Source organism: Lonchura striata, chromosome 1, assembly GCF_046129695.1.
Source record: "Lonchura striata isolate bLonStr1 chromosome 1, bLonStr1.mat, whole genome shotgun sequence".
In the NCBI taxonomy this organism is placed as follows: Eukaryota; Metazoa; Chordata; class Aves; order Passeriformes; family Estrildidae; genus Lonchura; species Lonchura striata.
In genome coordinates, this window is record NC_134603.1 from 27,689,138 (window position 1) to 27,715,429 (window position 26,292).

Genomic DNA, 26,292 nt, shown 5'->3' on the forward strand with positions numbered 1-26,292 from the left:
TGTTAAGACATTATATACTGACATGATATTATTAAGATGAATTAGTTGTATCTTGAGGACTGCATATCATCAGTAAAAGCAGAATAGTTGCAAATATGACTTTCACTATGACTGAATAAATAATCTTACCACTCCTTCAGTGCTGGGATTTAGGCAATGCTTTTTCTGGACTGGTCTAAGTGCACAGTTGGGGGTCTCAGTGTGTTTTTTCCTTCAGTGCAGCAGAGGAAAAAGAGAAGTACTATTGTGCCTGTGCTTTTTGCTATAAATTACATACTTCAAAGACAGCTTCAGCTTTTAAATTGCAAACTGGATATGTAGTAGAAAGGATACTGCACATAGGAAAGTGACTGAGATTGAAAGGAGAAATCCAAATATTTTAGAAAATTATTACACATAACTACTTCTCACTATTTAATACTTCCTTTCAAATAGCTTCACTTTGGTCTAAGCAGACTGAAATTTTCAAAGGCATGATATTGAACTTCCACTTACTATAAGTCTTTTCTTAGATAAAAAAGACTTTTCATATTGGAAAGAAATAATTTTTCTGCTTTCCCAGTTATAAACTAAATAGATATTTTGGTGATTTCTTTCCAAATAAAGTGATGCTTATAAATGCCATTTAATAGTGTGTTTATATCTGATGTATTCCAAGACTGTCAATTTTAACATAATGAAAAATATGCAAAATCAAGAAGAATTAAAAAGAGTGAGAGAAAATGAAGTTATGTATAGAAAAATCAAGCTGTTCATAAACAACATTCAGTCCTCAGAAATGCCTTGCAGTATCAGAGTCAATATTAAGGCAATTGTGATGATTGAATCAGATTTTTTGTTGTTTATGAAATGGAGAAGAGATTGAACTCATTTTAGCAAGTAAATAAGTATCTGAAAGTTTGATTTTTTTTAAGAGTAGCTCATGCCTACCTCAGACATGATCTTTTTCTAAAGGGACCTAAAATAATTAGATGTTTGCTCCAATAGGTCAGGAAGAATCAAACTTTTATGGGCTTCTCTAAAAATCTGAGCTTGAAGTTGGAGGTAAAAGATGTATGTGATTTCCTTCCTTTGAGTGATGTTTTGTTTATGGAAGTATTAGATTTTAGTATACTGACTTACAAATAGCAAGAAAGGACAGGACATGAGAAGATTCAGGTTTAAAAATTAGGTGTATCTCTCTAACTGAATGGTTTGCGAGGTGTTATAACCAAAAGTCATCCAAAAAGTCTCAAATATATTTTTATGTACATTTTTTTGAACGTTAAAATTTTGTAATCAGTCAGTACTGTGGCAAAACTTCTTTCATGTTCAAGTATGAAAATACAGGCCTATCAACACTAAACAGAAGGGATGTATATGCAAAGCATGTAATTGAAATTGCAAATAAAGAATATGAACACAATTTTTTAAAAAAATTGCTTGACTGTTGGCTCCCTGGTGGCATCATCTTAGTAGTAAGCCCAGGAAAACCTGATAACTTAACCTCTGGTCCATGCTGTTTTGCACTTCTAATTACAGAATAGTTGTTTGCATCTGATTGAAGTAACCTATTTGAATTAAGCTTGAAAGAAAATAAAAAAGCTCTGGCAGATCATCACCTGATGCCAGATCAGAAAAATTCCAAAGGATCTTTTCTGCTCTTCCCTTTCCTAGCCTTGCATTCCTGCTTTCTATGTGTCATCTGTTGTGACTGTCCACTTGAACTGGGAGCAAGCTGGAAGTCTGACTTTGCAAAAACCCCCCAAAAATGTCATGCTTATCCTCTCCTGAAATGAGAAGATTCTTTCCATTAACTCAGTCAGTTAATTTAACACACTCCTCAAGATCAGATATGGTGGATGCAAAACACTGGACAGCACTGCTGCTCCCTGGGATAGTCCTCAGCTGGGGAACATCCTCTCACTTACAGGTATCAGATTGATCTAGTTTGAGTTTATGATTTTTATTTTACCCTAAAAAAACCCCTAGAAGATTGAAACTTGACACTAACAGCCCTAACTGTAAGTTTTATCCCTTCTTGTACTCCTCACTAGGTGATGGTTACTTAATCACCAGATTAAGTGAACTGCCTTAGACAAAGATATCATGTAGCCTCAGTGTTGTGGTTCAGCAGGTTTCTCTTAAGAATAATATAAGTTTAAAGACTTCCTTTGGACAAAAACCTTCACTTGTATTGAATTGGTGACATCCAGTCCTCAACCCAACACTAAACAACACAGAGAAGAAATCTAGCTGGAATTTCACAGGTTTCCTTCCTTTGCCAGGGCTTCTGAATGCAGGACTTGCCAATGGTCAGATAACTGGGAACAGAGCAAAGGTCTGATACGTTGCCTTTCTTTTAGTTTCATCATTAAATAAATACAGCACATGAAATGATTAACACCTTCTTTTGAAATTTCTCAGAAAAGTAACTTTTAGTTCAGAATAAGTACAGTAATTCCACTAATGATTTAGTACTTTCTTTATACATAAAAATAGGACAAATCACTACAAAAATGAGTGCAAACCTATGCAGTTGCAACCAGAAGCCCCTCAGTTTCATGCTGATAATAAGAGCCATATCATATTATTCCTAATCACAGCAGGTCGGAAGCCTCTGGTGTGCCCATTCTAATAGCAATATACAGAACAGCTAGGAATTATCACTAGATTAATTGTAAGTATAAGAAACTAGACTGCAGTGCTGTAGTCTGGGGAACAGTCTTTTAGCTAAGCCTGAGAGTATGAGATACTCTTGTGCCTTTTTGTTTTCCAAAGAAGCAGGAAATGCTGGTGTAGTTTCACCTCCTGAGTTACCAGCAGTGTATTTGTATTTCTCAGAAGCACAAGAAGTTCAATGTAGGATGAAACACAATGGCATTCTCTTGCTTATGCTGGGAGGGAGTCATTACAGAACAATTTTGGTCAGTTACACTAAAAATATATAGTTGTAAAATGTCTATTTCTCCTTCATGTCTTTTAAGCTTCAACTTAACCTCTAATCAAGTCCTATTATACAGTCTCTGATCATGTTACATTTCAAGGGTGCAGAGAGAGGTGTTCAAAATCCCCAGGTAAATATTAATAGAATAACCTGTTTCTACATTCCCTTTGAGCTGTCAGTGCTTAGTTTATGCAATGGAGAAAAAAAAGCATATGCCTTTCTTAAAAGAAGAACTCTTGCTGTTCAAATATTCTTGGAGTTTTCATTATCCACAGAATAGCTAACACCTTTCTGAATACTATTCCAGAACTTGGTTTTATGTTACCTAACTCACAAAGAAACAAACAACATTATAATTATAATTCAGTGAAGGTAGTTCAGATACTGCAGTTCTAACCCTCAGTTTTGGACAAGAAGGACTCTGTGAAAGTGAGAGTTGGGGAATAGCTTTTAAAGAAATGCAAAGCCTCTGCATTTCTGCATTTGCATTTTTGCTTTTTTGCTTGAATTTTGTAGCTGCATGTGGTTCCAAATCTGTTACATCCTTCTAAAAACTGGTCTTCCTAATGCTGTTTTAGCTGATGATAGTCTCAAAAGAAACTTTTGCAGTATATATATGAGTATATAAGCATGAATATGCCACACAACAAAAATTTGACAAGGCAATATACATAACAAGAACACTACTGGTCAATAATTATTAATGTAGCACTAATAAAAGAATAGGTAGGTCTTTGAAAAAAAAAAGGCCAGTATCTTACAGAAAAACTTGTACCTGCTTCTTTTCATGCTCTTCCACATAGATGTCCCTGTGACAGCCAGAGAAAGACACAGAGTATTACTTCACAACAGAAAGAATGCACAAGATCTCAATATATTATATATTCATATTGTGCATTAATTTACATATTCATGCACCACAAGTTTGTATAAAACTATAAATATCTCCTTTACATTATTTTGCTGCTATTAAAACAGAAAGACAAAGAAATGTGTTTGTGAGGATGCCACAACCCTCATGGTAGGAATTACCCCCGGGATTCAGCCCTCCATCCCTGAAAATGACTGTGTTGGACAGGGCTGAGTGCTTTTCAGCCAGATTTGCAGCTGGGTTGCAGGGCAGCTTTGGTGTAACTACTGAGCTAAGTGTCTAACTCTGAGTCAGAGGTGAACCTGTAATTCAAAGGGGGAAAAAAATTAAGTCTACAGCACTTTTATGTTCATTTCACAGTTCATGGTGAGAAATTATTCTTATTTTTGAAGTTCCTACAGTGCTAAGCTGAGAAAATGGGCTTTCAGTAGTTTTCTTTTAATTGGAAGCCCAGCAGTACAAAGACAGCTAGGCTGAGGTATATTATGAAATCACCTGCTTCAGCTTTCACTGTGGCAATAATTGAGGCTAGGTGTGACTGAGGTATAGTTCATCTAATGGCAATGATAGGTGCCACAGTCTGGTGTTCTTTCACAAGTGATAAAAGGATAATTTAGCACGTGACATCTAATTATTTTTGTTCACTGGGATCGGGGTTTCAGTTCCTACTTAACTATTATAGGACTTACCAATAACTTTATTTTTTGCTGCCAACTTACTTTTTTGTAAGCTTTGTCCAACCTGGTTTCCAGTTTTCCATGAGTTCCCACAAGAAATTCTCTGTTATATTATCAGATTTTTGGACACTGTTGTTGACATTAATCTGAATTACACAGCTACAGATTGTAGTTTGAAAATGTATTCAAAACATTCCTTCACCTACCTTGGCCCTTTTTTACTGGCATCTTCCCCCAGTTATCCTCTCAAAACATCACAGTTAAAATTGGAAGACTCATTCAGCAACATAAATATCTATAAATATTGAAATGGTTCCAAAATTAACATCCTTCTCAAAACTGAGGTTTTGAGATTCTGAGTAAGTCTGGAGTAACTGAAGCATCCTCCTGAAAGTGGCAGGTATGGTCAGGACTATGTGAGACTTATTTCTTTGTGGAGAATCTAAGATGGTGCTAGACATCTGTGTTTAATCATCTAAATTACTTTCTTGGTGTCTCTGTTTTGAGATCCTAAGGAAGGCTTCCTGAGGACCCGAGTGTGTGGTACTGCCGTTGACTCCAGTAGGACTTGTGATGTCAGTTTTTCTCTAAGCCATGAAGACAAACTTGTATATAGGATGGAAAACTGGAAAACTTGTATATAGATGTCTTGTATATAGGGCTCCATTTTGCAGTCCTTGGAGCTTGGCCTCAGCTCCTGCCCATACTGCTTTGGTTTAGGAAGCAAGAAAATGCTAAATTGCCATAGACTTAATAACTCTGTGTGCCCTGGTCACACAACTCATGCTCACCTGTATGCACACAGGAGCTCTCCCCACCTTATACTTGGTATGATTGTTTCATGTGTGTATTTAGATATACTCATTTGGATCCTGCACAAAACCTAGGTTTTCATCCAGTGGCATTTTGGCAACAGGATAGCCTGTCATTCTGCCTTTCAATGTCTCTATTGTCCTTCCTAGTGCACTTCTGTATTGTGTTCCTTGGTCCAAACACTGGTTCCTTGGCAATTGTTGCCACAGGCCCCCAGCCAGGTAATAATTAGCATTGACTCCATGCTTCTCAGAAGGCTGATCAATCACTTTATTATACTATACTTATTAAGAAACTCATCACCCTTACCAACACTCACGATACAGGTGGACCCAATTGGTCCTTGAATCCAAACACCATCACCATTGGCCAATTAAGAAATCACCCTTTGAAATCACCCTTAAGAAATCTCCATAACACATTCCACATGTTCACAACAACAGGTGCAACAGGTGAAGATAAGAATTGTTTATCATTCTTTTCTCTGATCTTCTCACAGCCTTCCCCAGGATAATGCCTGGGAAAGTTGTGTATTGCTCTCTGTGGCCTGAGAGCTGCTGCCACAGGCAATGTCTTGCTGGTCTCTCCCTCTGGGTCTTCCCTTTGTTCATCTTTCCTTTCTCCAGTGCTTTTCAGTCACTACCGTTTGCTGTTTCCTTCTCTGAAGCAATGTATGGACTGTCTTCTTGGGATTCATCTGAAAGTGGATCTCAGGAATATTTTTCTTCTGTGGGAACAGTTGGGATCAACGCTTACCCAATTCCACCCTTCTTGTAGCTCTTTATCGAGCAGCTCATTACATTGCACAGACAGATGGAATAGACAGGACCAGCTCCCCTCACCACATCAGAGACCACGAATCTACAGCTACAAACTCCCTGATGCAGGGGTGTAGAATTTTCTGCGACAGCCCTTTCTTATTCTTTCCAGCTGAAACTGTTCCTCTTTGTGTGAACTAAGTGCTCAGTGGCTATGAATGAATGTTCATCCTGAATAGGATGAGAGGAAGCAAGCTGAGCATGACTTCGGCAACTGCAGGACTCTGCTTGGATAAAAGGTTCCTGCTTCAATAAGTGATCATGATGAGACTATTTTAAATATAGACAAGAGATTCTTGTTATGGAGACTATAGATAACATGGGTGTTACATGCTGATTCTGGTACTCTCCTTATGCATCTTCAGCATTTTTTAAATGTAGACTTTATGTACATCACTTTATGACAACATGGAATCACAGCATCATAGAATTTCTGGGGTAGGAAGGGACCTCTGGAGATCCTCCTGTCCAGCTGTGTTGTGTGCAGCTGAGGCACATCTCCATCAGTAGATGCAAAGAAAGTCTTTGCCCTACTTGGAATTGTGGATAGGCTGAAAACCTGAGCTGGTAGCACATCTGCTTGTGTAAGCTGACAATAAATTCGGTAGGAGTGTTGATATGCTGGAGGGCAGGAAGGCTCTAAAGAGAGATTTTTACAGATTGGATCAATGTTCTGAGGAAATTTGCATGAGGTTCAATAAGACAAAATGCTACAACTCCCTGCACTGTTACAGGGAGCAGGAAGAGTAGCTGGAAAGCTGCTCAGCAGAAAGGGAGCTGGGAGTACTGGTCAACAGCAGCTGAACATGAGCCAGCATGTACCCAGTGGCCAAGAAGGCCAATGGCATCCTGGCCTGTGTCAAAAATAGTGGCAGCAGGACTAGGGAAGTGATTGTCCCACTACACTTGACACTGGTGAGACCACATCACAAGTGCTATGTCCAGTTCTGGGCCCCTCACTTCCAAAAGGATATTGAAGTGCTGGCCAGAGAAGGGCAACAGAGTTGGTGAAGGGTTCTGTGAGTAACTGAGGTGACTGGGGTTGTTTAGTCTGAAGAAGAGGAGACTCAGGGCAGCACCTCAGTGCTCTCTACAACCACCTGAAAGGAGATTGCAGTGAGGTAGGGGTTGGTCTGTTCTGTTGTATCAAAAGAGGAAATGGCCTTAAAGCGCACCAGGGGAGGTTCATATTAGATATTAGGAAAAAAAAAATCACCGGAAGAGTGGTCAGGTGTTTCGTGGGGCCTCATCTCTGAAAATGTTCAAGAGCCACTTGGATGTGGCACTTGGGAATACAGGTGTGGTTATGATGGTGCTGTGGTGACATTGGGCAGATGATCTTTCCAACCTTGTTGTTTCTATGATTCTATAGGCTTCAGTTTTAGATTCATTGGTTCAGATCTTTACTAGCTTATGTGTCTCTCTCATACTCTCTGTTATTCTGTGTAAATCTTAATCTTTCAGCCAGGTGATTTTGAGATTTTTATGTATTAAGGCATACAGTGTTGCCTAAATTAAAAGAGAGAATGTACTAAAATTAATACCTCGGTAATTTTTATATTTTTAAACCAAAAATATCTGTAAAAAATATGGAAGTGGAAATATTTTTTTTGAGAGGCAACATGCTACAATAGCATGATCCTTGCTCAATTGTAGTGATTAATGGTAAATAAAGTCTATACTTTTCAATCACAAGTGTGAGCATAACTTTCTCAGCATCCCTGCAAACCAGTCCTCAATGGGGTTCATTTTTAATTTTATGAACTTCTGTATTTTCTGCTAAATGCTCTTCTAAATTTTCACCTGCATTGCAATGGAGACCACAAAAATCTGATTATCATTGCTGAAGGCACCGTCTTAGTTTGAAGAGATTAAATATTTTTGCTTTTGTATAATATTTTCTCCAAAACCTGGTTAACACTGTAAACTTAGAACCACCCTACTGGGGAATTTGCTGGAAAGGAAAATGTGATTTAAGATTTAAACTCCATTACTATGCTGATTATTCGCAGCAGTGAAAATTTATACCCAGCTTGATATGAAATATTTAGTTTAAGGATTTTGTCCATAATGACACACAAATATATGATGAACTATAACATCAGTGTCTTTCTATTTGCAATGATTTTACCAGGCCAGGGTCCTGTGTAGTCCTCTGAGCTTCTTGCTGTCACCAATAGAGAATAGAAGTCTGTGAGGGCTAAATGACCTCTCCATGTGCTACATCCCTTCTCTGTAGCTAAGAAATGATTCAAACTTCTTCTTCTGTGACTACTTGAGGTTTGGTGATGAAAAGCAGTTTCTAAAACCATATTTACAGAGGAGCTGATAAACTCTGAGAGTTTTAGTCATCCGAGTTCAGTCTTTTTGCAACTTCAGCCCTCAAGGCATTAGCCCTGAACATGGAGATGGGATGTGCTCCATTTGCAGGTCCATAGGTTGTGTGTGTGTAGGTGTGCACTTAGCCATTCTGTTATGCTCTTCATTCCTGGGAGGAGACTGCTTAACTGCTTTTGTCCTCTCTGAAAAAATTCAGTTTAACATATGAGACCACATAAAGGGGGTTTAAGGTGTTGGGAAGAGTTTGAACTTGTCTCCTGTAAGACATCTTTGAAAAGTTCTGTCTGAGGAAGCTGTTGGAAATCTGACATCTGCTTGGATTATTCATTCTCTTGATTAACCAGGAGCAGAAGATGTGTTCTCTTTGTAGTTCTGCACTGAATGGAATTTCATAGAGCTTCTCTTGAACCTCAAGTTTACATCTGATGTAAAATTCAGCAATGTCATTTGTCTACATGGATGCCCATATACAATTCCATGACATTGATTTTTGTTATTTTTCATGTTGCTGTTGTCTGCTTCCATCACGTTATCTTGTGACATGACTTGAATCATCCAAATCCAGTGTGGAACAAATTGACCAAAATGAGACCCATAAAAGCTGGTAGCATTCCTGGATTACTGTTTCCCCACCTTGTTAGCTTACAAAAAAACCCCCAAAAAACTCAGAACTTACAATTCACTTACAAATGATCCTCATGTAATTGCAGAAGAATCCAAATTTCAAAGGTCACTCATCCTTGAAATCAGTACAATTGATTTTTTTATAGTTTGCTGTCAAAAAACATATTTATGTTTTTGAGACAGGACCAGATAAAATTTCTCTCTGAAGCAATATTAAATAATAGTGCTCAATGGGTAGATTTACAAAACACAATTTCAGGCACTGGTACATTGATTACAGGTAATGCAGCATGTCATCACAAACACAGTAAAACTCCTGACGTATCACTGAAAGTTGTCTTATATAGAACTAAGAAATGTTTTGATGCTGATTTGCCTGACATCACATATTACATAAAAATGTGTCCTTTTTAAAATGTAGATTACTGATGGAGACCAGAATATAAAACACTGTCTGGTAAAAAAAATATGAAAGAAGAAACCCTAGATATTAGGAAGTTCTTTAAGGTGAGGGTGGTGAGACAGTGGGACAGGTTTCACTAAGAAATTGTGGATGTCTCATCCCTGGAAGTGTTCCAGGTCAGCTTGGATGGTCTCATGAAAAGTATGCCCAGGGCAGGGGGCTTGGAACTAGGTGATCATTAAGGTCCCTTCCAACCCAAACCATTCTATGGTTCTATGATCTATAGCTTTTCTATCAATAGAATGATAGAAAAACTATAGAATGATAAAACTAGGATGATAGAATGAAAAATTAGGAATGATATTGTAAGTGGATTTTCAATTAATGTGACCGCTCAAGTAAACAGATATTTATGAAATCCATTCCTTGCCTTGTGGATTAAACACCAATGCCAAAATTCTGAAGAAGGGGTAAATTATTAATGTGATTGATTATTTATTGCTAAGTGTCAAATTCTCACTAAGTTTGACCAAAATCACATGCAAATTTTGAAGCTTACCTGTTGAAAGAATCATCAAAATCATGGCATGCTGTCAGACATGTGAAAATAAATAAGTATATAGGGGAGGTTTCTTCAAATGTTAAATGAATACAAGAGCAAAACATCCCCTCTCAAGATTTTCCTCAGTCATTCTGACTGAGGTCAGAATGCTCATTCAGATCTCAGCACCAGATTCAAGATGCAGCTCTGCCATGCTGTAAATCCTCTGCTCCTCCACCATGTTCCACTGTGGTCCTGCAGCAGCAGCAATATTATCAGTAGCAATATAATTTTTTCTTTCTTTAAATAATTTGTTAAATGCTGCTGTAACTACTCATAGAATGAACACTGGCCACAGTTTCTGCTTAAGGATCCAGTTGGAGTAGACCATGAAGGTACTTATTTAATGACTGTCAATAAGGATGAGTTTGATTCTTATTTTACACAGCTTTAGTTGTCTCTAGTTCTAATTATCTAAAGCACAAAGCAATGGAAGAATATTTTTTTCCACATATGCATAGCTACATACCATAGATATATTCACATATAGTAATACACCAGTAGAGTGTTTATGCAAAGTTTTTTCTCCATTACCTTAGGCTGCTAAATCATGTAGCCAGGACAGTATCAGAAAGACTTAAATGTAACTTTAGAAACATTTTTGTTTGGTTAGTGGGATTTATATGGGATGGATGCTCTGCAAACTAGTTTTCTGTTAAAATAGTATGATACTTGTAGATTAATTCTGTTTGCGCAAATGTGGAACAACAATCTTTCTTTGAGGGGTTAATCAGGAAAAAAGTAACTATTATAGCAGCCACAAAACTTCAAGCAATTTTTGTTTCAAATGAGTTATTCCACCACCCAAAACACAGCAACTCTGTATTCCCTGAAGCACTTCATGTTTTTTCTAAGCAGTCTCTCAGAGGATTTTCTTACCACTTTTCCAGAGCTGATTCTTTTAAGGTCATAGACTGTAAACAAAGGTCTGTAACTGCTGTGCACAAGTGCCTTTATTTTCTCTTTTTCATTCTTGTGGCCAGAACATTTAATTGCTGAGAAATGCTCAGAGCTACTGTACTCACTTGTCAAGTTGTGCTGGTTTTACCTCATATTTCAAAATAGTCTTGCTTCCCAACAATACCAATATAATTTAAAATCATTCTCATAAACTTTGTAGACCAATTTTCTTTAGCTTGCCTGCATAGCAACACCTTGTGAATGGAATAGGGAACTATGAAAGAAAAATGGATTTGGATACTGAGCAGAAAATGATAACTATTTTTGGCATGATTTTCATAAATTATGTTCATAATTCTTTTGTTATATATGAAACAGAAGCTTCCAAGATTAATAAAATGCATTTCTTAAACTCATGAAATATCCCCACTGTGCCTCCCTCTTTCTCACTCCACTGAAGAATTCCCTCTTTTCAGGAAGTTGTTCACATTTCTTGTCAGTAATTTTTTAATACAGTACTGGTGCTTAAATTTCTCAAACTATTAAAATAATAGCAGGTTTAACATTTTTATCCATTTTACTGAAGTTTGGTATTTAATATTAGAATGCCTGCTTCTGTTTGGTCTGCTTTGAAAGTTTGTGAAGGATGGTTATACTACAGAGATTTAAATGCCATTTTTCCATGAGAGAAATACATTTTTCCTGGAAAGTGTCTTAGAGTCCCATTTTAAGAGAAGAAATTGCAAAATTGAAGTAGTGCATAAATCAGAGAAAATATTTATTTACAGACATGTAAAAATTATGTTACAACATTTTAAAGAAAACCGTAATGAATCATCAATCTGCTCTAATGGGCAATCTCTGAATGTTTAAAATCTAAATTGCAGTGACACCAATTAAAAATAGGACTGCTAACAAGATTATAGTTATCTACATAGTTTAAGTGCAGTGATTTTTCAGAACTAAAAATGGCTCTACAGAGAAAACAAATAGGAATTGCAATAATATGTAATACAAGAGTTTACAAAAGTAAAAATATTTTTTCTTGATCCAAACTTTAAAGCTTTTTAGTAAATATTTTCCATTCATGCAGCTGCCCATGTTTGAAACAAATATCTGAAATACACAGAGCATATAGATCTGTGTAGAAAATGAATTTGGTTTGATTCAGGACTGTCTGTAAAGGATTTTATGACTGTTGAATGTCCAAACTGATTGACATGATCTTTTATATTTCCTATTCTTCCATATTCCAAGGGATGAGCAATGTTGAAAAATCCAACAATTGACAAAATTTATGTCAAACAAGTAACAGGTGATGGCAAACAACACTGAGCATCTGGCATACATGGACATACATGGACAGCAGAGAACTATTAAGCTCTGTCAAAGCTACCAGCATCCTCGAGTGATTTCAAGCAAACATGCCATTGAGAAACCTTACTAGTAATAGGCTGCACGGGGTAACAATCTTGCAAATGAAATAGTGCCTCATGGTGTTACCAGAGGTGACTTTTGTGTTCAAAATATACTCAGGACTTAAACTGTGGTGTGAAGCAGTGACAACATTATGAATGTGCAATTATTTCTGTGAGTTCATAGTGTAAGGGGAATGATTATAAAGAATGTGTAAAAATCTCAGTGTTTTTTGTGAGTGTTAGCTTATTTGGAATGGAGGTGGTGAAGAGACAATATACCTAGATATTTCCCCTATCTAGTTTATTAACACCAATATCAGAACTGATCTCCTTGGATGATTTTCTGCATTTTTTAAGTCAGCCAACAGTTTATGTGATTTAAATGGTACAACTGCTCCTGGACCTGCTGAATTTGGAGATATTTTTTTTTTTTTTTAACTATCAGCCAAAGACAGAAATCCCAAAATGGCAATTACGTTTGCATCTTTACAGTTAAAAATGTTCATAACCTATATTAAGAGACAGAAAGTGGAGTATTTCATTCTCTGATTTGACCTAACATTTCACTTACACTGGAGTAATATTTTTTTGCTGCAATGTTCTAGGAGAGTCAGCCCTGATAAATTCTGAAGCTGCAGTTCCTTATGCTCAGATGTAACTACTTATACTAGTCTTTCCTTATTTAAGGAGCTGGGTACTACTCAGCACTTATGTAAAACCATGTAACTCCACACACAATAGACAAGTTAAATATAAGGTACACAAATGTAACTGAGAGTGCAATGTCAAATAGCTACCTAGTGAAAAAAATTCTCACTCATTAATAGATAATTAAATTAAAATGTATGCTTTTCTTCCAAATTTTTGAAAAATATCAGTCCTTCTTTATTGATAGTCCCCATGGCAGAAACCTGGCCCGAGACCTTGAGCTCCCACCTACTTACACTCACACTACATAAGGTGAACCTGTCATCTCATAAACTGCTTTTTAAATCAGAAGTTTAAAATTAGATCTTTTAAAAAGTCTCTCTGGTAGAATGTTTGAAAGGGCAAGGCAAGAGTGCAACTTGGTAGTGCTGGATGATCTGAAATAGTAAGTAGCCTGGTCATGGAGCTCAGTGGTCAGGGCTCAATGCTGCATACTGGGTCTGTGCTCCATTTGACTGTGTAAGATACTTCCTTAATTAATGCCTCTGCCTCTTGGGAGGCTGTAGCTAATAAATAATATATTTACCCTGCAATCACTTTAAAGTCATGGCTCTTTCTATATGAGTACCACTTGCTTAAAGATGTAGATGAATAAATACATATTCCTTGTTTCTTGTAATCTGCAATGCTAAAGAGGTCTGACTTTGGGATGGTGAAAAATTTGGTACTTTTCTAGGGGAAGAAGTCCATGTGCTCATGCTTTTTTGCCTTTAATATCTCAGTAACACAAGAGAAATAATGCATCCATTCTGTTTGAAAGGAGATATGATTTATTAAGAAATTCTATACTGAGATTCCCCCTACAACATCAGTAGTAATTAATTATTCCAATTTCAGGCTTTCAGGAGGGCCTTAGGAGTTTATGGGTGGAAAGACTACTGCCAGAAAATAACCCAAAAAGTAATAAGTAGGCTATCTCATGCTGTCAGATATTGGCAGGCTATAAGTAATTTTCCTGGCTAGACAGGAGGCTGTCTGACTTTCCATATGGTAGGAACAAACTGCCTTTAGAGATTTGCAAGAACTGTCTGATGAATGGCATCACAGAGAGGGCTTATCTGAAGAAGGGGATTTACATGAGGATGCAATTTACAGTTTATCAAGGATTTCTCTCTTATTTTGACATTTTCACTTTTTAGAAGCTATTCTATTACCAAATGTAATTATTTCCAATGACAAACAAATTGAATAAAGTAATGGGAAACACCATACAATGTATTTAATTGTGGCACTGATCAAAATGTCTTGTTTGAACTAAGCAGTAAACAAAGAAGTGCAATATCACCTGACTCTAAATATGGTAAAACAGTAAAATGTGCTAATCATAAAAATAGCTTTTAGAAATATACATTTGTATACAGTGTTTTCCACACCTGTTAAATACGTCCTTCATATTATTATGATACAGTACATTGGCCTTTAAGACATCAAAATTAAAAAAATAATACCAATAATTAGCCAGAGAAAACCACATTTACAATCTAAACCATAAAAATCTGACAATTGTACAGCTTAGAACATATAAGAAATGGAGTTTCTAATATCTGAACAATAATGTCCATTTTAATAAGCAAATTGAGTTTCATACAAATTGAATCAAAGGTGTTGTCAGCCAGTAAGAAACTGCAGTTCACAATTTTCTGTGAGGAAGTCAGAGTTTCTCTTCTCAGCCTTCAGGGGATTCACACATGACTTTTCATCACTTGATCTGTAGAAACTGAGAAATGAAATGTTTGCTTTAGTATGAAAGCATAGAATTTCTTCCAGGAGAACCTCAAAAAGAAACCAAGACAGCTGGGGAAAAGAGCCAAGAGGACTATGACTTGAATTTTTCACAAAGGACTATGACTTGAATTTTTCACAAATCAGACAAATATAAATGTCTACAATGCTTTCCCACCTTAAACCATCGAAGGTTAAAAGAAGAATAGTGTTCCTGCAGCAGTGGCCAATCCGGACTGCGCAACAGTCTTTAGTTGGCTGTACAGCCCAAAATAATAACAGCAAATCAAGCAAGAGCTATTGAAGCTGAAATATATCTCCCCTCAATAATGCTAATGCAACAAACTGCTGAATAATTTCTATTTTAGCAACAGGAAATAGAATAATTTATCTTGGCTGCTTTGCAATGAAATGCTTTATTTGCATAATAGCATTCAATTGAAAATAAATTGCATGTAGAATTCTTTGCTTCAGCCCTATCACACTATTTTTATACCTTACTCCATTGCCATTGGTTGTGTGCTTTCAGCAATGCCTATAGTTACCAGATTGATGGATTTTTCCTCAGTTTCTTCCCTTTTACTTTGCCTATTTTGCTAGTGTTTTTGTGTACCTGCCATAGGATATAACAGTATATCCTTTGATTTCTTTTGTTGCTTTATCAGCCACACTGTGAAAATGCAAAAATCCAGTCTTAGCCAACACTTTTGAGGTTCATTCTTCCAGCAGAGGCTGGAGGCAGTTTACATCTAAATATCTGAGTCCTGCTATGTGACCCATTAATGCTACCAGCTTCAAGTAGGCATTGAGTGATGCTGCAGCGGGGCATAAGGCACACCAGCTCCACCTACCCACAGGGAAACTGACAGCACTTTCCTAATCACATCTGTTTGGAAAACTGACAGAAAATGTTAGCAGATGTAGATGTTTTGTTTTTTTAAATTTTGACAGGAAAAATATCTTTCAGCCAATCTTTTCTGCTCTCTCTTTTTTTTTTTTGTTTGTTTTGTTTTGTTTTGTTTTGTTTTGTTTTGTTTTGTTTTGTTTGGGAGGGAGTGGGGCAGAGTCTATCTTGTTTTATAACTGAAAAAGGAAACAGCTGATGAAACCCGGTGCACTTCTGATCAAAGGCTGAAAAACTTTCAGATGTTTCAGCCAATTTTCTCTTCCTTCATTGAAAAAAAAAATCTATTAAAGTTTCCATTTATTGAAAACCTGGTTTTCCAGAAACATCCAAGTCACTGCAGGACTGTGCTCCTGACCTTTGAAGAAGTCAGGCATCAGATTTCCCCTTCACTGGAAAGAGGGCACCAGGTGTGTGGTTGTGTCTTCACAAGTAACCAGGATTAGGGAGAAAAGCTCATGTGAGAGGCCCCCAAATTTTCTTCTTTAAGTTAAATCATCTAGAAACTATTATTCTCTACTTGCACAGAGAAAAATCTTCATCTCTTATGTTTTAGGTCTGATCTCTAGAGAGACTAGCTATAATAAAAAAGACCTTTAAACTCACCCCTTAAATCTGAGAGAGGCTTAATGTTTTTTAACTAGCTATTCATCTTAGAAAGAGTGAAAATAAAAAAAAAATCCCACTGTACATCCTATTAGATCCAAAGAGAGTTCCTCTTTTTTAGCCTTAAGAAGCAACAATTATGAAAGCAATAAGAGGCAGATTTTCAAGTTATTTATCAAAGCTTTTTTCCCTTGCCATAAACCTTTCAAGCCCTTACCTGTCACAGCACTAAAGGGCTTCATTAGGTTACTATTGTGAACAATTAATGTTGCTACCCATCTGGACCCAAGTCATCAATGCAGCTTTGCTGTTGGTTGGAAACAGATAAAAATTTAGCAACCCCACCAGTCCAAAATATTCCTGTGTTCTTCCTTCAGTACATGGATTTCTTATTCCCTTCTCACTACAAATAATGGTAAAGTTTGAGAGGAAACATTAACATCTGGAAGAGTCAAACATTTATTTTCCCTGTAATTACAGGAATCCAAGGCTATGCTAATTTCATTCTATTTCTTTCTTCTGAATAGTGTGCAGTTTATCATCTGCCTTTATGGCGGTGCTGATGATATTTAAAAACCCTCATGATGACTAGTAGGTTTTTAACATTTTTTTCATTTCTTTCCCCTTATATATTAAAACATCTCCTGACACAACAAGGATGAACTGAATTATGTTAAAGCCAGCAATAAGGCTTTTATTTGATGTAATTCTAACAGAAAACCACTTTAGAAAGTATGATTTGAACATAATGCATTTTAGGAATTTAATAACTCAAATGAGCATATAGACTTGGCATCCATAGACAATTCTATAAACTGTCCTAATTGCCATCATAATCTCTGAAAAAAAAAGATGGAGAGAGTTTATGGAATATTTATTCGTTCATTTTCCACCTGAAATTATTTCTTCTTTTTTCACTATTGGATGTCTTTTTGAGCATGAGTTGTTGGAAACACTCTTCTCAGACATAACAGTGTATTTCAGTCTTCCAAGAACGCTATTGCTACTGTTATTATCGTTCTAGTATAATGCTTCTGGCAATTTTTTCCAAGTTCAAATTCTACTACATTAAATTAATTTTAACCATACACTATTACTTTGTATATAACATTGGAAAGCCAACATTAAATAATTTCCTTCTCACAGGGTTTATGGGAAGAGCTTTCTGGACTTTACCATGCTTATCTTCCAGTCCTAAATGTACAGGAATAAATCTTACTGTATGAGAGTGTAAATTCTACATATGTTTTTGGGAGGCATTATTAGAAATGTGCTATGACTAAACGCCACATAAGATGTACATGATTAACATCGTACCTTGTTTAAGCAAATGCTTAAAGAAAAGTCTCACAGAAATATAGTTGTTACAGACTTCACCATATAGTTTACCCCACAATAATTATAACCAAGAAGAGCGTCCAAAATACATGAAAGACATTCATGTGACAAAATGCATCTGTTTTTAAAAAATCCTTTGCTCTGAATGGTTTTTATGATAGCATTAATCCTAGAAACCCTCAGAAAATGCAGCTAAAAAGAGGATGGATAGATGATGGTTCACATACACATGTGAACTTGAAACCCAAAGCCTCAAGTATCCTTCCTCTTACTTTCCTGTGTCTTTTCCTTGCCAGACAAACCCATTCTCAGAACTGGAATTCTCATTTTAATAACTGTAATGGAGGCATCTGAAGCTACTGCTGACCACTGCTTGGGAAAATTGCACATCTGTCTCTTGCAGGCTCCTCTTGAGTAGGAGACTTGATACTTGACACCTTTCTAGGTTTCTGCTGGTGTCTGACTATGCTTTGACAGAAGGTTATGTGACTGCCCTACATCACTTTCTCCAAAACAACAGCAAGCTCCATTAAAATGCAGCAGGTACACTGTCCTTTCCCTCCCAACTCTGTCCCTCATACTTGTGCTATGTCAAACTGCAATTGTAGCACAACTGCTTTCATTACATCTGATGCTCACTGCTGTTATCTGTACAACTGAGAATTCTGGCTCCAGGTCTACAGACCCTCTCTTATGTCCTCGATGATAGCATACTCTATTCCATCTCTAATAATTTCTTTTGATTTTGAAATGCACTTTCTGGACCACCAAAGAGATGAAAAATAGAAACTGTCTGCAGAGCAGGTATTAAAATAAAAAAGCAAAACAAACACAAAAAAATAGCCAGAACTTAGTGGGCCATTATTGATCTAGATATTTACATAAAATGAGAAAAATCATAATGCAGTACAGAAAGTAGTAATGCAAATTGCCATTCTGTTTATCTGCTGTCTGGCTCAAGAGAATATCCTCCTTTTCTCTTAAGCAGGCACTCACAGTGAGTGTAAAGCACTGTAATTTATATTTGTAAGGTACCATGGGGACATGCACTTTTGTTGGCTTTTACACAGCATGATGATAAAGACATTATCAGTGGAAAACCACAAGGAAGAAGTAGAGCTTACCAAGGAACATTGAATTTATATTTGCTGTCAAATTGACTTCACAGCTGTGTTCATTTGAAGTACACCTTACACTATCCCTTGATTTAAAGCCTCAAATCTCTAACTCAGTAACAGTCATAGAGGTGGTTTAGTTTAATGCCCCCATATGAAATGTAAATGCTTGGTTCAGTAGGTGTGAACAGGGGAACGTGAATGTGTATCACACTTTTGCTGCTTTCAGTTGTAACCCTTGTAAAGCATGAAAAACAAAATGATAGCAGTAAAGCAAAATATTTTTGCAATGAACTAATGATAGGATATTAACTGCATTTAACAAATAAAGGGATTGTACAGTTTGATAAATATTAATAAAGGATAAATAAAAGAACCGTTTGCACCTTCTTTAAACCTTTCTTCAAATGATGAAACCTAATCATGTTTTGGACTCTGCCAATCATACTTTAATTGCTAAACATTACAGAATCATTTTTCTGTTCAGTGAACAGCTTAATTGCTTTGAAGTGCTAGTATTTATGTGAGTACATGTGAGAAAGATTGTTTTAGTCATCAGTGAAAACAAACTTCTATCTTCTCTGTATTAAAATGCTCTGTTTCACTTGTTTGTCCAATAAAAATCAGCAGGAAGAATAAGATAGCCCTATCAGATACTGATTCTTTCCCTAGACCATTATATCTTTTCTTTCTCACAGTCCAGGCAGAATTGTGATAAGTGCTTTTGAGTGTAGTGGTGGAGACAGGATCCAATATTTGGAGAGTGCTTGCAAGGACACTGCAGTTGAGATGATGGTCAGGTATGAGACTGAAGGAATGACTTTGAGTCACCATGGCCAATTGAGAGCTTGAGTGGGGCCACGAAGGAAAGAAGTGAATCTACCACTTTATTTAGGCTGTGTGTTTTTCTCCTGCTAGACTGCTTTTGGAGCAAAATCTTCCTCTGCAAGGTCCTTTACAGTAGTAGGAGAAGACTTAGAGACTAGTAGTACAGTTTCTGGTGACAGTGGGAGGGATCTGAAGCTGGAGGCACTGGGCCTTCTGCAGAGTGTGGGGTGGGCCAGGATCTCCAAGCAGATGTGGAAGAGGTTGGATGGTAGGGAGGTGGTGCTTTAGAAGAACGCACTTCCTTGAAGTCTTTACCAGAATGCACCCACATTTCTATGTGCTGGTGAAACAGTGTTACCACCAAACTCCCTTTTCTGTTCTCTTTTGGCTGATAAAGCCAATCCAAATGCAGTAATGCATCACTCCCTGGTGCTGTCCACAGAGTTCCCTCAGCCCATATCAATGTGCCTTGAGGGATGCTCAACACCTCCTTGGGATCCAGTGCCATATAAAGTAGAGAATAAAATGTTACACCTTTATTTATCCCTGCATGAGCAAATTCTCAGGGGTGAGGCTCTTATTGGAGATCCCTGGATGTTTTCTGTTTCTTGGGACAGTGCTCCATGAGAAGCAAGTCCAACTGAGTCCTATCATGATTCATAGTAAGTACTGTACTTTATCATCCTGAATGCTACAAAGGAGATGCTTTTCAGTCACAGGGTGGTGTAAAAAAGCTGTAGGCTAAAATTCCTACTGAATTAATCTCTGCTTAATGTGAGGAGTAGGAATTCTCTAGTGTGAGATTATGTGGTCCAATTAGCATTAATGCTCAAGGCAAAAGTTCCTGTCCTACTAATGCCGAGGGTGCAGTTTTGAGCACACAATTTAATGCTAAAGGAACTACTAAAAACTTGTACCCTGAGGCCATTTAATATGTCTACATTTTAAGAGGTGTGCTTTTTAAAATGAAAGTAGGAGCTTAAAAGAAGAATTGCCATAACGTAATTCTGCAGAAAGGACCTAATAAACTTTCTCACTATTGCCAAATTACAGTTTAGACAGGTATCAAAAACCAAAGGGCACTAATTCCAGGCAAAATAATTGTAGGCAATGATGTATTGAGATGAGAAGTGTTATGTCTAATCAATCTGAGATTTTTCAGATACTTGGAGGCAGAAGTTTTACTCAACAACCAGGTGGAGTGACATTAAAAAAAAAAAGAAAATACATGGGAAGGAGAGAGTACTGGAAGAAGATGCTGGAAACATATAACATGAGACAGAGATACTGGGAAAGCCCAGAATAAACCATAGGAAGCAGGAGTGGAAGAAAACAATGCAAAATTAATATTTAAATGGTGACAGAATAATGAATTAAGACAGTCAATTGAATACACAGGATGTAGTGTTATCTGCTTAAAACCGTCATCTGTGAAAGTCTTGCTATGGCAATGTGATCCAGGTGGAAATGGCAATAAAAGATGGTCCTATTTAAAACAGTTTTTTATTTGTATTTTCCTGCCTAAAGCTTATTTGAATGCATAGTGCACTGTAGTGCATAATATTTTGGTTTTATGAGGATTTCAGGAGACATTAATTTTAAAATAAATGTTACAAAGCAAAATGTTGGACTTGGGGTCAAATTGTGATCTGCAAATGGTGTAGAATCTCATAATAGCTGAGAAAGGATTATTATAACCTCACAAAGAGGGAGCAGAGAAGAATTTAGCCTTTTCATTCTTTGTTTATTTGGTCTGGAAAACACTGCTCATTTTGAAAGACTACAGAACAGTAGTGTAATTTTAGAAATCAATAGTGACAATAATTTGGAAACTTTAGGCACACATAGCAGCATGACAAGCTGGCTAAGTTGGTATGTGATTAACTTCAAAATTTTCATTTTTGTCAGACTGAGCTTGTCTTATTCTCACTGATTGCTTTTTTTTTTTTTTTGTTGAAATGGAAATTACAGTTTTATCACCTTCTAAATTACTTCCCTTTTCTAAGATGTGCAAATGCCTATGTATGGATAAATTCAATCTGCCTTTCATGTTTTGATATTAATCATGCAGAAAATCTCAGTAACACATTTATGTTTTCTAAAAAATGAAGACCTCTTGGAATAATTGGGTCACTAACTGTATTAGTTCTGCAATTTCTATTGAAAAAATAAAAAAAATTACGATTTCTGCCTTTTAGTATGGAAAAATAACAATCTTTTGGCTTTTCAATGCTTGCAACTCTTTACTTCAGTGAAGTATTTCAACAGAAAAATGTTTCCTTTGAGGGTTTTCCATTCAGCATTTTTGATGCTCAAGGTTACTGATAAAGCCTGTGGAATGAGTGTTTTCTAGGGGAACTAAAGCTATTTATTTTCAAAGACTAACACACAGGAAAAATGTGTGATGCATGACAATTGCTCAATTTCAGTTAAATCTTAGAATTTGATGATTAAGCTTATAGACTCAAGTCCATAGCACAGACCCAATGGCTGTCCTGAGTTTTTCCAGAGGATTTCTGTTCACTAGTGAATGCCTAGAAAACACCAGTGTCCCCCTTCCCATCACTTTCCCAACATGCCTCATGCTGCTGCTGTGGTATCTATACTCGGTTACTGTTCTATGTTTATTCTGCTATACACAGATGGGGACAGTTGGTTGTAAGTGATGGGTGGACAAACCCCAGTGACTTCAACAAGTCACCCAGATTTTAATGGATCAGCCAAAGTACAGGGAAGTAAAAGAAGCACAGTTCCACCAGAATTAGTTAAAATTACATTGGCAGAAATATTAATGGGGGAGAAACTAAAATCAGTCTTATTTAAAGTGTTGAGTTACTTCAATTAATTTCTGGTATTTATTTTTCAGCCATAAGGAACAGCAAAAAGTTCATGATATTTTTTAGAAGTCATCATCGTCCTCACCTGAAATGGGATCCAGGTTTGCTTTTAAGAGGTAGGTGTTTGGCTGTCCTTGTTTCTGCACTCACTCAGAGGTTGACTATACTCATAAATTTTGGGCCAGCAAAATCTGTGGAGCTAATTTGGATCTACTTAGACTAAACAAAAATAATGAGGCTATTAATACTGAATATTAAGGTCAACTATGTTATATCAGAGAAGAGTTAATCTCATTTAGGCAAATATTTTGTTTACATGTCTGAGAGAATTTTTGGCCTGATCTGACAGCATTGTTTACCTCTGATTAAATTCACTGATTGGTATGTGTTTTGTTTTGCTTTAAGTTGGAGGCAAACCAGTTGTTTTTAATAAAACCTGAGCCATTAAAATTAAATATTTGCTGCCTCAAAATTATCAAGCACCATGACTATCTTATTAAATGATGACTGCGACTTCAGGCAGGTCAAGAGAGATGGCAGGGTGCAATGAAATAAGTAAAATAGATTCCTTGAAGAATATATTGCCTGTTGTTCCACAGATATTTTTCTTTACTGGAAAGCAGATAATTTTTTATAAGTTTAAATAATTGAGAATGTCCTTAAATGCCAAAGAAAGGCATTTGTTGGTCTGGTCTCAGAAAGAGATACTACTTCTACCTACACATTCAATCTTCTACCACATAGCAATATGAGAAAAACACATTGTCAAATCTAAGAACAGAACCCAAAATTCCTGATCCCATATTAAAAATGACATAAACATAAGAGAAAACCCATTATTTTCAAGCTCTTTTACATCAAATCCATAAGATTCTAATGCCTTTAAGTTAATTATATTTTTTACATTACAATGTTTCAAAAGTTTTATGATTTTAAGTTTTGAGGATTTTTTAACTGGGAACTAAATTATATAGAGCAGATTTGGTGGAATAGATCTGAATTCAATAAAATTAGTTTGCTTATTTGTTTTACAAAAATGTGACTACAGACAGGAAAATCTAGTAGAAAGAGACACAAAATGCATGATAACATTGCCTGCATTTTCTGCAGGTTCCCATGTGATATGCACGGGATAGGATTTAAATAATAATTAGAAAAACATTATGTAGTCAGTCATAAGCCAGTAACCTGGTTAAAACGCTGAACACTACTTAGGAAACATCCTCTGATAAATTGACTGCCAGGAAAAATGGGGAGGAGGGGCAATGGCAAGGCCCTTCCAATGACTCATGTAACAGTGGGTGAACAGCAAACACCTCCACTGTGCTACTGCATATATTAAATATAATAAAAGGGCATATCAGGAAGTTTCTTACAATTTTTGATTTCATGGCATGCTTTTATTATGTTCTCCAGTTTTTCAGTCACAGATTATTAGATTTACTGCAGCTTTGGAAGGTACAAGGAATTAGTATCTGTCGGGTATGGTGCCCCTAATGACTTTCTTAGGTTGCTCAAGTACAAACATCTCACACTGATATTTATCAAGTGAACACAATCTTTTACCTATTCATTTGTCTTAGGAATGAAGAACATCGTGTTCCCCTGACACTGAATGCAAGATTTCAATGAATGCTAAATGCAATAGAAAAGAGAAAATTTTGCATGATCTTAGTGATTTTTAAAGCAAGCTGAATAAGATTTCTGGCACAACATTGCTTCAGCTATTGCCATTAATTATAAGGTTCGTCCTTTACTTTCTAAGTAGTCCTGTACAAGCACATTCAGAAATCTGCAAGTTGTCAGAATAGCTACTGATCTTTTCAACAAGCCTAATCAGCCAAATTTGGCTGATAATAGAAGAGTCAGTCTTGTCTGTCCTGATGCTATGGACTGAAAAAACAAGCATCTAAATGGACAATGAAAAATATAATTTTATTAAAATGATAAATTAAGTACTATCAATACTATCACACAGTCACATATTTGATTAATCTTGCTACTTGAAGTATGCAAAACTGGATATAAACTAGATGAAATTCATCAGGCAGACTTTAGTTCTTTTTCTGTAGATTTTATTTTACTTTCTGCTGAGTATTTTCATTGTTGAATTTCATACAAAATAATTAAAACAAGGAAATTTAAACATTTAATACCAATTTCCTATTAAATTAATTTCCCTTTAGCTACTCATAGGAGGGGAGTGATGCATACAATCAACCCCATAACCAACCTCTAGCAGTAATTTGGTTCAGTCTCGGAAGGAGGTAAAGGCCCAGACAGCCAAGAACTCCTTTAGTTGCAATCTGTTCTCTGAAGATCCACAAGAAGTGGCACAGGGAGCATTGATGTGAGTGATGTTGGAACACCCATCATGCAATAAACACATGAAAAGCAGGTAGCTTTTCAAAGTCTCATTTATCAAGGAATAAAGAAAGTTACAAAGGGAGTCTCATACATTTCTTTCCCATTGCTTGCAATTTGACTACAATATAGACACTTTATTCCACAAATCTGAAAGCCTAAGTGTGCCTTCTTTGAGCAACCTGGCTGCTGGGTGGTGGTTTCCCCTTGAGCTGCAACGCCTCTCAAGGTTACTTCTTGAAGCAGACAGACTATTTACCAATGGCAGATGTTTGGGAAGTGACTGATATGATACAAAACCTTTTAGTATGACAACTGTGATTTGTACCTTAGTAACTCTGATTTGTGCCTTGGTGGTTTTGAATCATTGTTCCAATGATTGTGCTATGCAGTACTACAGTGAACCTTACCACTGAACCTTGGCTAGTTACTCTTCTACAACATCATATCAAAACCAGTTTTGCTAATACCTCTGATAGTGAACTTGTCAGCAATCTAAATCACACATTTGTGACAAGAGCGAAATGTTTTTGATGAGCTTTGGCCACAGCACTAGTTGGTTCCATTGATTTAAATGGTAATGGCATCAATTCCTACAAGAAATGTAGCTATTATTATATCATAATGGTTTTACTTTTGCATAATGAAAATCAGTGCAGCAAGAGGATTATCCTGAGTTTTACGTCTGTGGCAGTTTCTGGTATTAATATTTGAAACATTATTCTCTATCGGATGTTAGAAACAAATTTGGTAGACTGAAAACATGCAGTGTGGAGGTGGAGAAAAGGACGAGTAAGAAATCAAATACACTTGAGAGGTAAATACAATGGAAATATACTGTTGAAATAACTGCTGTAAATCTACATTGTAACCAGAACTGGGCCTTTTATAGTCTCTGTATCTTTGGTTCTTAAATAATTTAATAAAAATACCTCTTAAGACATCTCATTAAAGTTGACTCATTATTGTGGAACTCCCATCTAATAATGCTTGTCTGGCTTCATTACTTTTAGCACAGCTACACCAGCATAAAAACAATGCTATGATTGTGACTATATCCTTCAAACTCCAGCCATGCACTAACCAGTGTCTGATCTGAGTTATGACACCATAAATCTACTGTATTTACATCACATACTTTACCAGAAACAGTTTGCTGTACTGAATGCTCAGCAACTGAACCACTACCATCCTATTACTATTATAGTTATTTACTATGAAAGGCTGACACTTTGATAGGCACTATTATTCTCAGGCAACTTAATACATATATGAGTGCTTGTGTATAATTCATTGCAGTTAATTATTTTGTTGGCATTTTATTAACTATTGGCTAAAAGTGTTTTGTGCTTTTTCCCAAAATATATAATACTTCAGGCTTTCAGTGAAGTAACTTGTAGCTACCTGTTTTATTTACAAAGGAGTTGCAATGACTTGATCAGTGCTTCCTCAATAATTAATTAACACCCTTCAAAACAA

General features: G+C 36.4%; 1 protein-coding gene across 15 annotated transcripts in view; it reads right to left on the reverse strand.

Moving 5' to 3' along the window:
* Nucleotides 1–11,727: 11,727 nt before the first annotated feature.
* Nucleotides 11,728–26,292, reverse strand: part of RALYL (RALY RNA binding protein like) — a 372,311-nt gene continuing 357,746 nt past the window's right edge. For all 15 annotated transcript variants that reach the window (XM_021550594.3, XM_077783049.1, XM_077783051.1 and 12 more), the window contains one exon: nucleotides 11,728–14,816. In XM_021550594.3, the coding sequence (XP_021406269.1) occupies nucleotides 14,799–14,816 (18 nt within the window). In that variant the 3' untranslated portion in view covers nucleotides 11,728–14,798. The remainder of the gene's footprint in view (nucleotides 14,817–26,292) is intronic.